We start from the raw sequence: 15,288 nt of genomic DNA, 5'->3' as shown, positions 1-15,288 counted from the left end.
AGTGTGACAAAGATATCTACATAATACAGTACTTTTCAAAGGCTGTGGCTTACATCTGAGTGGAAATGCTTTTGCTTGTTTTAATGACATGACAAATAATGCATCTGCAGTCTGTCTGGTGTATTGCACATGCAATAAAGTAGGCTGCTGCAAAGGCCATTAGGATGAAAAGCATAAATTCACATAAATTAAGTGCGTTATTTATTGATATTCTTCTTTCATTCCATAAACTGATTTTCAACACAGTATGGTGAAAGCATAAATTCTTACATTCTGTGTGAAGATATATAACACTTCCCAACGGTAAAATGCTCAAATTACACATAAACGGACTATAGACCACCGGTCTGAAATTCTGTCTTGTAAATTGGATCACTTTTCATACATTCTTCATATGACCTATACGTTTTAGGAACACAATTTAATGATCCCTTTCTTTGTCACGTGACGCATACAAAAAGCTTTGGCACGTGTTGTTTCATAACCCTGTTTGTTCGCAGCACTCCATGCTTTGTAGCGCATATTCCCAGCACCTGTTCAAGTGGGATAATATTGTCCTTGACATAAACAAGATGGAATTTTTCGCTCGCCCCCTCCACATGGCTGGTCACGTTTGCGTGAAAGCACTTTGACTTATATTAATTCAGTTTCATATAATAGTTCAATATCAGGTATTCACAAACCATAATGTTAGTATAAATACGCATCATTACGGGTTAAGTAGGTTTGATAAAACTGATATTCATGTTATTGAGATTACGGTCTCATTAATACAATCAAAACACAAAGTGCTCCTGTGGGAAAACAGAAAACACGAGAATCAGGTAAACACGATAGTGTTTCCAGTCATCCCTCCCTTCCCTCGTTTCTTTCACTCGCGCTCATTTTTTTTTCGCACAACAAACCGGCAGGTTTCTTAGAGCGCGCCCGTACCAAGCTGTCGGACTGAATCTCTCAGCTTTTCCGGGACTTCACGATATGCCATCAGCTTCTGGGGGAGTCTTATGACCAAATAACACAGTTGCCGTTGAATTATTTTTTCTAGCACCCCTCCGTTCCTCCCTGGAAGATTGGAATCGGCGCTACGCACTGGAGGCGGGCAGAAGAGAAGACTGAAGCATGCCGTTTCTTTCTGAGAAATTCAGTGGTGGTGTGATTAGACTGTCTTTATACCAGAACCCTAAGGAATGGGCAGAGTTTGTATGATGTGTGCTGGGCTATACTATTATTAACGCTCTTCCCAAAACTTTTGAAAGATTCCTCGCCGGATGTCCTCCGCGCGTAACTGTTTCACTATGAAGTGCTCACAGTCCAGCTACGATTTAAGAAGTCTCACCAAACTTTTCTGAAATGTTATAGTCACACCCGTCTGAATGAGAGCCTATTGTCGGCTACTAAAAACTATTTGCTGCTTAACTAAAATTAAACTATTTAAAATGTCGGTGCGCTTTAATCAAAGGTCAGAGGTTTGTCAAGAATAGCGGCTCTCAGCAACATACTGATATGTTGGACAGCACTTTTGTTTTCACGTGCAGTTTTTTCGGCGTATTTATTTTCTGTAAATGTAGTAATATGGTTTTATGATCATTAATAACTGATTTAAATGCACTTTTTTGACTAATCTAATGTCAAGGAAAATTTGTTTTTGATGGGCAACACGGTCGCATTTATATCAATTACATCGACAGTTTTGGCGGATTTTTATTTGTCAAATCGATGGTTAGGTTAGATTGACTGGCTCTGTACGGTTTGTTCTATGAATATTATGTTGGGCAGTCCTTCAAATAACGGCGGTATTAGAATGCTGGCTCCCCCTGCACCGAATGACGACAGGCGGGTTGAGTTTGTCGCGCTCACGGCTGTTCAGACTGAGAGAAGCGAGCCATCCACGCCGGAACGGGGTCATCCCTCTCGTCGTACTGGGCTACTCGGCACCCCGTTGCCCGCGCCTCCAGGACCAAGAGCAAGCGCCTCAGCTGCCAGCAAACGCTACAGGAAGTTCCAGACCTGCTTGTACAACGTTTTGGAAAGACCGAGAGGATGCGCATTCATTTACCACGCGTTCATGTGAGTAATTCTTATATTCTGATAATCGACTTCTTCGACTTTATTAATTTTTGAGTTTTTGCACAGGGGGAAACACTTTAAAGAAAATCTCTCGATTACTAAGCTGATAAACTGTCTAGGAAACTAATGTTGAGGTTGCATTTTGCTCTAGCAACCGACCTGTTAATTATTCACCTGCAAGACTCTCACCTGGAGTCAGTGACTCTTGTAATTGGAATAGCCACGAAATCAGATACAACGTCTTTACATGAGTTCAGGACTTTGTTAACTACATAACATCTTAGAGTATCTACTGATGCTTTGGAGTGAAACCTAGCCAGATTCGTCATACCACACAAATAAAGTCTGCTCCTTGTGAATTTCTTTTTATTATTAGAATTTATTTGTGGCCATTAAAATTTACTGTTTCATGCAATTAGAAGCTAAGTTTGGCAAAAAGTAATTTTTATAAAATAAAAGTAATTTCATACAATTTTATAAAACAAGCCTGCATATTGTCAATAACTGGTGGCTAGTCTTGTAAGACCTAATTGAACTGCAGTGGAGTTCTGTTTATATCACCGTTGCCCTTTATGATTCACTTACTTTGTAGTTTAGGTAAGTTTTTTTTTAATGATTGGCCTTTTTCTGCCTTAGAAATTACTGATTGTCTTGGATTCTCCAAACTTGTTCTCATTATATCCACCTGGCACAGTTATGAAAGTAGAGTGCTCTATGTTGTATATCATTCAGCAATTACCGTACATTTCACTAGTCTATTAGGATCATGTCCGCTGCAGTTAAGAGCATATCAATCCAAGATGGTATAAACAGACTGATGGGTGGCATGCGGATGAGTGAGAGTGCAAGTCTAGTCCACTGCAAACATTTGAGTTAGAGAAGTAATGCAACATAGTGTAAAGAAGCCAGTTGTTATGTAGTCAAATCAAAGTGTAATACAGTCTGATGATTATTGTATAAGACTTTGCCATCCACAAAGTAAATGCTTTTCTGTGGTGCTTCTTTTTTTTATTTATATGCAGTGAGCTTATCAGAGCCTTGTAAGAGCACCAGGCTCTCCCACTCAGAACCTCAGCATGGTGGTTCTCATGGCTGCTCAGATCATCCAGTGAGGACCTTGGTTATTAATCTCATATGATGACTTTGAATTTTTAATCTTAAAATCAGTTAAATCCTTTCAGGTTTGATTACAAATGAGTAGTTTAATGTTCAAGCAAAAGCATCATATTCAGTATATCATGCTTAATTAAATTACTTTCTATCTCAAATGAAATCAGGCTGAACTGTAAAACTGTGATTCAATGATGGTTTTAGAACATGAATAGTACTAATTAACACAGTCCAGAATGTCCCCTGGATTGCCAGAGCTGTGAACCAACTTTAAGAGTTTTCATATACTGAACTATTCTTGAATCAAGACTAAATATATCTGCTTAGTTACAAATGGTCTCCACAGTGTGACTGTTGCTCTAACTGTATGACTGTAGTCAAGCTCACCAAAGGGTTTTGCCCTTTATCCATGAACAGAGAGGTGTTCTGTCTGCAGTGCTTCACCTACTGAAGTTTAAACAAGCACTGCTGTCTGTCACCATATATTTACATCAGAGGGAAACCCAAGAAGGGACAACATTCTCCCTCTGTCTCTTCTCTCTCTGTCTTGCTCGCTCTTTCTCTCATGCTCTCATACATACACAACTGTACACTAAATGGCCATTATACTCTAATGTCTCTTTATTTTTTTCCTCTTAATGAAATGGTTTTAGAGTTGCTCTTTGTAAGCCGGAAATGGTTCTAAGGTCTTTTCAGTGAGACAGCTCTCTCTACCCGTCTTAAATGTCTTGCATCGAATGTACGGACAGAGACATGTTCTAGCTATAAATCATTGCAGGAGCACGGTGAAGATGTAAGCATCTGTGCTCACTAGCTCCACAGTTATGCTGCCCCTCAGACATGTCTGGAGTCCCTAGAGGCCGTGCTGGTATCACTCGTGTAGTTGTCAAGGTTACTTCCCTTATAAAGCTCTCATGTTTCCAACCCCCTGAAACACTCCTTAGCAGTGCTGAGGGTTATGCTTTATGTAATAATGTCACTTTCATAAAGAACATAGTAAAATAAAATGTTATTTTTACAATGTGGATAATATTTCTGATATTATGACAAATACCATGTTACTTTCACACACTATCATTTTTTTAAGTCTCTCACAAACTCATGCGCAGTACTGTCAGTGCAGCCTTTCTATTCTTCACCTTTTATGAGTTTTTCCAAATACACAGTCTGTGCTGACATAAACATCCTAGTATCCTTCTGCTGTTGTGTGCCACTACAGAGAAGAGCATAGTCACAGAAGCTTTAGGTACAAATGACAAAGCTGCTGTGATACTAACATAATATACTGCTAAAATAGCATTTAAATCCATAACATTATTGTGGTAATATTCTCAATTCTATTTATTCTTCCCTTTTTATATTATACATTACACTTTTGCTTTGTTAAAGTAACACAACAGTAGCCTAACATCTTATTGGGCACAACATGTAATAGTAACAAAAGTAATATGGAATATTGTAGCATCCCTTATTTCTTTTAATTGAGGGTAATATTAATAAGTCACATGTTACATTTTGAAAGTTTCTACATTGTCTTGAACACTTCACCTGGTATGTCCGTGTACAGAAACATCACAACACATTGACTGTCATATAATGCACAAACAAACATTGCCTTCTGTATTCTCTTTAACTGTTACGCTAATCGGAATTCTACTTCCTGTAGAAGATTGAACTGAACCTATGTTGCGTGAATGTTGTCATGTTGGCCTACTTATAATGGCAATCTGTGTAGCAGGCATGAGACTTCTCCTCTGCTACATAGATATTTTTGACACCTATACAAATCTTAGAGACACCAGTCTACCTGAGATCTTACTGTAACATATGATGGTCCTATAGCATGTGAGTTGAATATGCTGCTTGAACTTTAATTGCTCTGAACTGGTGTTGCACAGCTTGGAGCAGGGCTGTTGATCTCAGAAGTGTCTCATGATCACTTAACTGAGTCTGCAGTAAAGCATGGGATGGAAATGTCTCAGCTGCTTAATTAGGCTGTTTGTGAGCATCAGCTTGGGTGGAGTTGGGGTGTTTCTCTCAGGCTGCCTCTTCTCAGTGTGTCTGCTGGGTCAACAAAGGTGAAGTGCTGTCTACAAAGGCTGTTCCATCATGTTAGCACATTTCTCCCCTGCTTTGCTTCAACTGTTGCACAAAAGACTCTGCTTCTCACGATTCTTGGGGTGTGCTTCTGTTGACATGCATGGGGCATGGCTGGAGATGGCTGGAGACATGTGTTTTGACTGAAGCTCCAGCAACGGAATAGTCATGTATACATGTTTAAGAGTGGAGCACTTTGTTCTGCTGACTCAACCTGCATGAAAGTGGGGTAGCTAAAAGCAGATCAGGCTGGTAACACCTGCTGTTCTTCCAAAAATTCTTCATGAGTATAATCTGTTGCTAGGACACAAGAGAGCGCTTTGTTGTTTCAGAAGGTTATAAAGAAGGGCCTGGTGGTTTGTTATAAGATCATTAAAGCCAAGACTTTTCTCTTCACTCTATAGATTTAATACTAGTATAATTTTGTGTCATATTTTCTCATAGTGGAGGAGTAGACTTTGGCTACTTTCATGCATAAGTCAGTCAATGTTGGGGTGAATTTTGTTTTTCAAAATAGTGGGTGTATAGAATGAGTGCTTGTAAATGGAGCAAATGCCCATGATGTAGCAAGACCTCTGGCCTCATCTGGTTCCTGTCCTGCCACAATGAGAAAAACCTATGGTGACTTCCACTGACCCATAATAGGACGTTTCTAGTTCTTCCAGCGTTCCTCACATTTCTGGGATAGCATATGATGAATCTTGTTTTTAGTCACAGTATACTATTAAATGTAATTGCTATTATTAATTTTATTTATTATTTTTATTTACATGTTTTAATTATTTTTTAAATATTACTTGTAATTCAAATTCAAATGTCTTGGACATGTAAATTCACCCTAAATATATCAAGTAGGTTATGCTCATAATATTCATGTTTAGTTTTGAGACCTCACTTAACTTAAGCACCTCTGTACTTCCTTCATATCTCTGGAATACAAAGGGAACAAGCTAAGATTCAATCAGCAAAAGAAAAGACCAAGCATAGGTGCCCTAAGGTGAAAATAACCATATTTCTGCCTTCCTTTTGGACTTTCATATTTGTTTTGCCATCATAGCCATTCCTAAACTTCACACAGTCAGCCAAAATAACCACATGCCAACAGCTCATTCTCCATCTTTTAAAAAGCTGCCCACATCACCTGAATTTGAGTAAAAAATATATAAATAATAAACATATGCTCCCTTGGTACAAATACAGCCTTGTAGAGACTGGAGCTGCATGTGTAGGAAAGGCCTTAGTGCTTACTGTGCTGTTATGCTCTTTAATAATGCATTGTTTGTGCTTTTAAAGACATTACTCAGCAATCATGATTCCGATCGGCATAGGACCCTCTTCTCTTGGGAAGGTCATCGATTTTCTCCAGTGGTGGCAAGTGCGTCGTCAGGTCTGGCCTAAGCTTGATATTACCCAGAGATCCGAGGGGCAGAGGGCCATAGTCAGGTGAGACTCCAGTGCCTGAACATGCAACCACAGCCAAACTTACTCTTCTTTTGGATTCATGATCTGCATCTGTCTAACATGGAAATGAAAGAAGCCATGTGCTCCAGTGGAGCAGCAAATTAGACAACTTTGCCAGTAAGAAAGACTGAAATGGTGTGAACGCGATCACTGGTTTCTCTTTCCTTGCTCCTTTGTAGACCCTGGAATGTAAAGGACATAGGTAAATTGTCATTGGTATTTCTATTTTTGCATCCACTGAAACACGTTCTGAATTCTGAAATAGGAATGGACCATCCACGTCATGTTATTATTATTATCCTTCACTGCTCTGAAAAGGGCAGGACATTTGACCCATGCCTGACCCTGCATACACTCTGGAAAATTTTTCCTATCTACACAGAATTTTCTTAGTGTTTTCTCATCACACCACTCTGTTATATTCAGTGTCCTGCTTTTAACTTTTTATCATGCAATCAGGCATGGCCAGGAGATGGATGCTGTTTATGAAACCATCGGCGTTAACCCTCATTATTTATAAACGGAGAAGGGGGTGGACTGCAGCGCACCCCCAACAGCTCCTGTCCACACAACAGGAGATGATCCACGGTCTGTCTGAAGAAGGCATGGTCCAGGCTGCTGGCCGTCTGCACTAATGAGCCTAGAATATTAGGGCAGCGTGAGAGCTGCAGGCAGGGGCAATGAATTACAGGTGTGGAGGGAGAGTCTGCAAGCCTGTAAGTAAGAGGAGTGCTCATACCACATGCATAGTATCATTTTGTTGCTACTGTACTAAACAGCACTGAATGTATTTTTTCTCTTGGTGTGTTTGTGGTCCTTGTAGGCATTTGGGTTTGTGTTTATTAATGAGTAAGGAGAGTGAGGCGTGTCATAAAGGGCGAGGAGGTGGAAATAAACAATTTCTGGCCTTCATCTCCATTTAACCCACACACCAGCATGTGCCTCTCCCTAGCTGGTTTTACTGCTTCACAGCGGTGAGTGTGTAAATTCTGCCCCATTAAAATCCCGAAATAGCCCCTTATTTAGATATCAGCTATGCGTCTCTCATTGGCTTTACTGAACTATTATCTCTTTCTCTCACACTATTTTAATGGGATCTGAAGCTACAGTGTGTGTTCCGCTGAACCCTGCTTCCACCAGTATCCTTCGCCTTTGCCCAGACCCTCCGCACTGGCTGGCACATGCCCAGCATGAGCTATACCTTCAAACTGCTGCTAACAGGACATGACATTTTTCGTTTCTGACACTTGTGAGCACGGGTTTGAGTCCTGTGCACTATACACATAAGAGGAACAAAAAGACCTTTAGGTAAATCGCACTGCATGACATGTTAGCCATCACAGTCATCACACCCAAACCAAGCAGGCAAATGACTTGAAACGTGCAAATGACATGAATGTTGGGTGGAGTAGAGTTTCGGATAAAGGCATGTTTGCTAGAGACTGCTGCTGAAGGCTCAAGCTCAGCAGAATGAGATAATTGAGGTGTATGCTGAGAATGCTGTCTGTTGCACACTCCTGCCTCCCGCTGGTTATGGCCAGAGATTCTGACTCACTTCATGTGCTGTTATCAGCGGAGCAGCATCCAGAGGCCAGTACATGCTGCCCTTTGAAGATACCTTCTTTTTCCATGCAGGATGGACACAAGGAGAGCTGCCATCTAATTGAGCAAAAAATGAGATTATTGTCAGAGTAATTAGATTGTGATAACGCTGAGCAGATGATTTGGTAGGATTATGGCTATCTGCTCCTGAAGATGAGGGTGTCTGGGCAGAAGACCATTGTATATGATCATACCCAGTCTACAGCACTGTTCCTCACATGAGTGATAGACGGTTACTGCATATTGCACAATATTTTATGCTTATATACTACTATTGTAAGAAAATTCTCATGAGTTATATGGGTTTATGCCTGAATTACACCTAAAATGTGATCTAGTCATCTAAGACATGATAAACAAAGAGAGTCTTACTTAACAAGAAACACATATCATACAAAGCTTCAGTGAAGTTTAACTAATTAAAATTACCTTTTTCATGATTGCATGTTTTTGTTATTGGCTGCTCCACCAACTTCTGATACAGTTTACGTTTACATTTACATTTAATGTAAAATGCCAAATGCAGTAAATGTAAATGTATATTTAAATGAAAACTACCAAAAGTGGGTGGTGCAGCCAATAACTACTTCAGTAAAAGTATCATGACTTTAAAATAATGATTATGCAAGTAGAAATAAAAATAGTCAGTTTATTAAGTAAGGAAGTACATGTTAAAAACTCTACTCGAGTAGTGTGTTACTTCATCAAATCTCAAATCTCATCACAAAAATATGTGGACTTCAAAGTTTTAAGATTGTTTCTTTCAGGCATGGTTCCTAAAGTGACTTTTACAATAGGTATTTATTACTTTTTCATAAATAAAGTTATTACACTTGCAACATTTGCAGTCTTGTACAGGTGTACAGGTGCTACCGATTTTCCATAGACCTATTATACATAATTATATGCGAACACAATCGGTTGTAACATATTTGTGCTAGCTAAGTAAACAGCTAAATGCCCTACGTATAGATGTAAATATAACAGAACAACAAAACTATGGGCAATAGAGAATTTCTCGAGAAATTTGGATTCAGCGAGTAAAAATATATAAGCTTTTTTTTTTTTTTGCTATGGATCTTTGCCTACTTCTCATGCGTTATGTTTAAGATACATGAGGTTTTTGATATCGGCTAAATATTGTACATATAACCTAGCTATGTGTCATAAGCATAGCATTGGATTTAGTGATCACTTTGTGATTAGTATCTACTTTGTGGGAATATCCAGAATTTCTTGGTCAATCTAACTAGCTTGTTATCTATCTAGCTAAATTTACATTGCAATTAGACGACCCAGGCCGACTGGCTAGCTAGCTAACCTAGCTAACTAGATTTCCTAAGTTGCTTAGCTAACAAGTTTGTCAGTATTTTGTCGGAAGAAATGTCAACATATAACATCAATAACCAACGTTAATCTTTAAAACAGCGAAAACTATATTTCTCTTGAAAACATGCACCAACATATAGCATGCATTGCTGTACGGTATGAGTTCAGCTGCAAGAGTTGTTATATAGCCATGTTTTGTTTTGTTTTCTATCAGAATATCCTTGACATCGGATCACAACGCTTTGCTTTCATAGTAATAGTGTATATTAGGGGAGGGCACTGATTTCACTCGCAGATATGTGAGCCTTAAAGGATATGGCTAGCGAAGCCAACCTACTTCTCATATATTTGATCCCTTTCGTCCCATGCAGGAAACGTTGCCTGTTCGCTGTTCGTTATGTTGGTGTGCTATTGTCCAGTTTAACGTATAGAAGCAAAACGATGGCACTCAGTGATCATTTAGGGATTCTTGACAGCCGTACAAAAAATTGCAGTTATTTAAAAATGTAACGGGACGAACGCAGATGAACATAACAGTAAAGGTACATTTTTGTCCTCGCCAATGAAGCTAGTAAAAGTACAACCCTCTTTTGAACTCTTAACAATACAATTTGTTCAAAACGTTAACCTGCTTAAGTAAATGTATCGCGGAGCAGTTGCATGTAGTTACTACTGACGTCTGTATGTGTAATACAGGACGCCAGAAGTCAGTCGTGCGATTGTGAAGTTTTTCATTGAGAGATTATACCTCAGTGTAATACGCAGAGACACTTTGAAAAATAGCTTTAACAGTTGTACTCTGTGACTCCACTGACGTGGGCCTGTCCACACAACCGTGGCTTTGAATGCAACTCGCACCACTGTAATGCAGTAGTGCTGTCCTCAGAATACCACAACCCAGCGGCACCCTCTTGCACCAACAAACCATTCGCCTAAACCTATGATCAGATCTGGCAAACTTGACCTGTATGCAGTGAGTACACGTAAATATATGTACCCCAAAATACTGTAAACTAATAACAGCAGCAGACATTTGTAGGAGAACTGTTGCGTGTGGACTGCTGGCTTCATAGTTTCTAGGATATTTGCTTCCTAATTTCTGGGTTAGGATTATGGGCTAAAACTCTTATTTATGCATTATATTTGTGCTGCACTCTAGAAGAAACTTTAATTTTAGTCCTTGAATGTGATCACGTAACATTTCTGGTATTTGGAAATAATCAGCATTTTAAAAAAGAAATAAAAAAAAAATAAAGTTCAGTAACTTCATTGGGGTTTTTTTTTTTTTTTTTTCTTCTGTTGGTAGTCATTTATCGGATAGGCTTGGAAAGACTGGCAGGTCCTTACATTCAGAGCCCTGTTCTTTTCCTGTGCTTGAAGTGCCCTGTGGACGAAGAGTTAGGCATTGGCCTTTATTGTGTGACAAAACACTGTGGAGCTTTTTGCCTCTGTTTATTTGCACTGGCCTCCTGGCAACATCTCATTGTGGCTCCCCTGTATAGGAATTCCTCTCCTGTCCCCTTTCCCACCCACCCACCAGCAGCAGCAGCAGCACCCTGTCTCTGCATCTAACAGGAAGTCAGCTGTTAGTCCCTTTCAGTTCTTTTTACAAGACTCACATTGTTGGGGTTCCAGCATTTTACAGATCAAGTCATAGTAAAAAAAAAAAAAAACAACAACAACAAAAAACCTGCTGACCTGTTGAGCGTGACCGGAATAAAATGGCCCCACAGGAAAGCAGGCCCACGGTAGTTCAGAGATGACTGCTGGGTGTAGACGAGAAACTGGAGAGAAATAAGTAGGGGATGGCAGAATTGCGTATGAGAGAGGCTTGGCAGTGCAGCAGGGAGTGACACAGTGCTTTGTCCTTGTTATAGAGTGCTGGTAAAGTCCTGATGAGAGGTGACGCAACGGATTCATTTCTCCTTTCCGGGCAGAAATGTTTCCCCTCAGGACGGTCTGTCTCTCTCACAATGTACAGTGTCTGGTTTTAGGTTTCCAGAATAAAGACAAACTGAAGCTGTTACCACTGTCATATTAGCTATGGTTATTCCCATTGTAATTTCCAAAACACTGTCTCAGGCTTACCCAAATATGTGTGTGTAATTGGTGCAATGTTAATGTTATTTTCCTTTTTTGCAGTGTATCACTATAATACATTGTGCTATTAATCCAACAGATACACAAATACTGGTTAAGTCAGATTTCCAAGACTCTTGGCATCTTGTGGAATAAAGGTCTAAAGACTAGATACTGAGTGGAAATCTCCATCCTATTATGTCTGTGAAGTTACACTAATAGGTTGAAAGAGGCTAGAATTCCATTCCTCTCATGATCCCGCCATGACGGTGGGCTCTGACTTGCACTTCCATTCAGTGGGGTTCAACTACACAGCTAGCTGCCACAGTCTGTAATATGACCCACACTGGTGTTGACACCCACTTAATCTGCACTAATCTGTGTTTATATAAGGTTATTTTTAGGGCCAGCTCAGCTGGGCATCATTTATTTTAAGTGGGCGGAGCCATCAGGTTGCCCTGGGTCACATTTCACAGCCAAAACCCAGTTACTGCTCCACCCCAGCCCTGCCCCACCATTTCAAAGGCCAGTGACACTTCAGCATCTTAACCAAAAATACATTATAAAATCTGCCTGAGAATTTCTCCACAAATGTATGCAATATTTTTGGCATTCATATTTGTGATTACCAAGCTACCAAACATTCTTTTCCTTATTGTTTTCATTCTGCAGAAATGCACAGAATGCTTTGGTTTGATGACATGTCGTGTTTACATTCTGTAACCTAACTTGAAGTCTGTTACATGTCATTTCGCAACTGTCTCTTCAGAAGGTCACTGATATTTACTGGGAAATTCATTAGGATTACAGGATATATTGAAGCATCACATAGTTTAAATCCACATGTTGTTCCTCAGTATTAATTTCTGTTTACATAAGTTATCCAGGGGACCTTATTAAGATTCACTGTGTGTGTGTGTGTGTGTGTGTGCGCGCGCATGTATGTGTATATGCTTGCACAGATGCTAGCCTCTTATTCAGCTTTTTGTCACTTCCTCCTTCCTGGTCTGTAAATGCCATACATAATAAATTCATATCATCATAACCTGTAAGTCACCACCAAACTCTTCTGTGGGTTCCTCAGTTTAATTATGTACTGTACAATGTTAGCTCCAAAAATTCCTCAGTTTGATTTATTTATATGTTGAATTTACATTTCTTCAAACTAGGCGAATAGTAATTGTAGAAATTAAGAGGTATAGATTATCCTACATTTTACATTCCTAAATATGGCAAAAATAAACTAGCATTTATAGAAACTAGAAGAAACTGGAATGTGGTGAGACGTGCCCTGCCACTGTGTGTCTGACTAAAGTGCACACTGTTTCCCTAGGCTCTATTTGTATGTGATTTAAAATGGGGTACAAACCACTTATTCTAATGGGGAACCCCTGCCAAACTCTCAGCTAAAACACAGTGACTATCAGTACCCCTCATATCTATCTCTCTCTCTCATCTCTCTTGCTCTTTCTCTACCAGCCAGTTAGTCTAAAGTCTCGTCTAAAATCTGGCTTAAGTGTTGTTAAGACCACTTTAATTTATAATGGCAGGTTCTATAAACATGCAGGGAAACCTCACCATGGAGACAGCACTAAAACAAATTCATAATATAGAGCTGTATTTATAAGCTCCGGCTTCCCTGCTCCAAACTCATAAGTCTGGTTTGTGTGTGTGTGTGTGTGTGTGTGTGTGTGTGTGTGTGTGTGTGTGTGTGTGTGTGTGTGTGTGTGTGTGTGTGTGTGTGTGTGTGTGTGTGTGTGTGTGTGAGTTGGTATTTATGTGTTTGATTGAACACACTTTTACCTGGCTAACATAATCTGTTTTTTAAAAGAGTTAGAATGGTTTTCTTAAACTGTAGTTGCCTAATTATGTATATTGTCCTTCTCCCAAAATGAAAGGAATGGAAAATATTGGCTTTAGCCCCACTGCTTGTTAGATTTGTATGATTCACTGTTATGGGCCCTTCTAGTTTATCTAAAAATAGGGAACCTCACTCTTTGCACATGTCTACTGATTACCTGGTGCACTGAATTTATATTAATGCTGACCATACACTAAAAGACTCTGAAAACTTTAAAAACTTTTAAGAGTATGACAACCTCTGACATTTAAAGACATTGTAGATTTAGACTAGGGGATCTTGCAGGATCACTATCTGCAAAACTAGATACCTTTTTCAGAATATCTTCCATCATGCTCTTGTTGGAAAGAGAAAGTGTTAAAAAAATGGATCACAAACAGAAGCTGCTTTTAGCTATAGCGGCCCTTGTGTGTCCAGTCATTCGTTCTGAAAAAAATAAATAGGCCTCCTCTGTTTCATGTCTCATCTAACTGCCAGAGATGTTCCAGTACCTGCTTTGCTGCTTCCTGTTTGGTGCTGGGCAGGTTCATCCATTGCTTGTTGACAATGTCCACATCACTATTTGCATGTGGCAAAACTAAAAACCCATGATTAATATTAAAACTTTGTTGATTTTATTCGAGCATCACAACAAAAAAAAATAGATGCTTACAACAGCTATCCTGACCACCTTACACCATACATTCAAGTAGACAGGAACATGGCAAAACTCTCATGATTGGAAATTTGTGTGTGATAGTTAAGTTACTTAAAGTCATTTGGTGCAAGGCCTAAGCATAAGTCTGGTCTGAGATATAATGCATCTGAGGCGAACTATAACACAAACAGGTGGTTTAGATTAATTTGTGCATGTACTCATTCATCCTAGTCCACTATTTTAGATGATCGTATTGATGATTAATTTTATTATATCACATAACGAGGTGCGTTTCTATTGTGCAGTCCCACTGAGTGTTATCTCTGTGTGTCCTCTCTCCAGAGCCCAATTCTCTGACTCTGCACTCTCGCAGTTTTAATAGTGTCTATTATGGGAGAATAGACAGGGAAAGCTTAGCCTAAAGGTCAGCCTGATTGGGCCATAAATACCACATCAGCAGCTCAACTCTCCATTAAAGCACACGGAGGTTTTGTGCTGCACAAAGCCATGCATCTATTGCACAATATCTTTTGTGTGTGTGTGTAAAAGGTGTGAAAGAGATTATACACCATTGGGAATGCTTGTTTAATTGCACAATTTGTTATCAAAGGGGAGGTTAATGATTCAGAAACATTAAAAAAAAGTAGATCTCATATTTTCCACATCCTTCTTTGTAAAGGTCTTTAATGCCCAAAAGTACAGAGATCCTCATGCTCTTCAGTATACTGCATAGTAGATCAGATCCTTTAGTCTGCCCATCCACAGAGATCACTGTATTCCTTTTTTGTGGTTTTCAAGTTGGATCCCCGGGTCCCACAATGCTAATGAGCCCGAAGAGGAACAAAGAGGAACATTACAAACACTTTTCACTAACTGTGTATCGCATCACAATTCATCTAACATTTACCAGTTACATTTAGCAAAAATGTTTTTAATAATTCCTACTAGAGTTGGGAATGCTCACCTAGGAACTAACTGCTAAAGGAGTCCTGGCCTGAAGAAAGGTTGAGAACCGGTTTTACTGCAGCATGTCTTAAAGCTCATT

General features: G+C 39.4%; 1 protein-coding gene across 2 annotated transcripts in view; it reads left to right on the top strand.

Moving 5' to 3' along the window:
• The first annotated feature begins 928 nt into the window (after positions 1-928).
• Positions 929-15,288, top strand: part of kcnq4 (potassium voltage-gated channel subfamily Q member 4) — a 68,549-nt gene continuing 54,189 nt past the window's right edge. For both annotated transcript variants that reach the window (XM_081701139.1, XM_081701136.1), the window contains exon 1: positions 929-2,067. In XM_081701139.1, coding sequence (XP_081557265.1) covers positions 1,757-2,067 — 311 coding nt within the window. In that variant the 5' untranslated portion in view covers positions 929-1,756. The remainder of the gene's footprint in view (positions 2,068-15,288) is intronic.

The sequence above is a fragment of the Electrophorus electricus genome, chromosome 2, assembly GCF_041902795.1.
Source record: "Electrophorus electricus isolate QZ-2024a chromosome 2, ASM4190279v1, whole genome shotgun sequence".
Classification (NCBI taxonomy): Eukaryota; Metazoa; Chordata; class Actinopteri; order Gymnotiformes; family Gymnotidae; genus Electrophorus; species Electrophorus electricus.
Note: the sequence above shows the minus strand (reverse complement) of the source record. Positions and strands in the feature narration are given on the sequence as shown.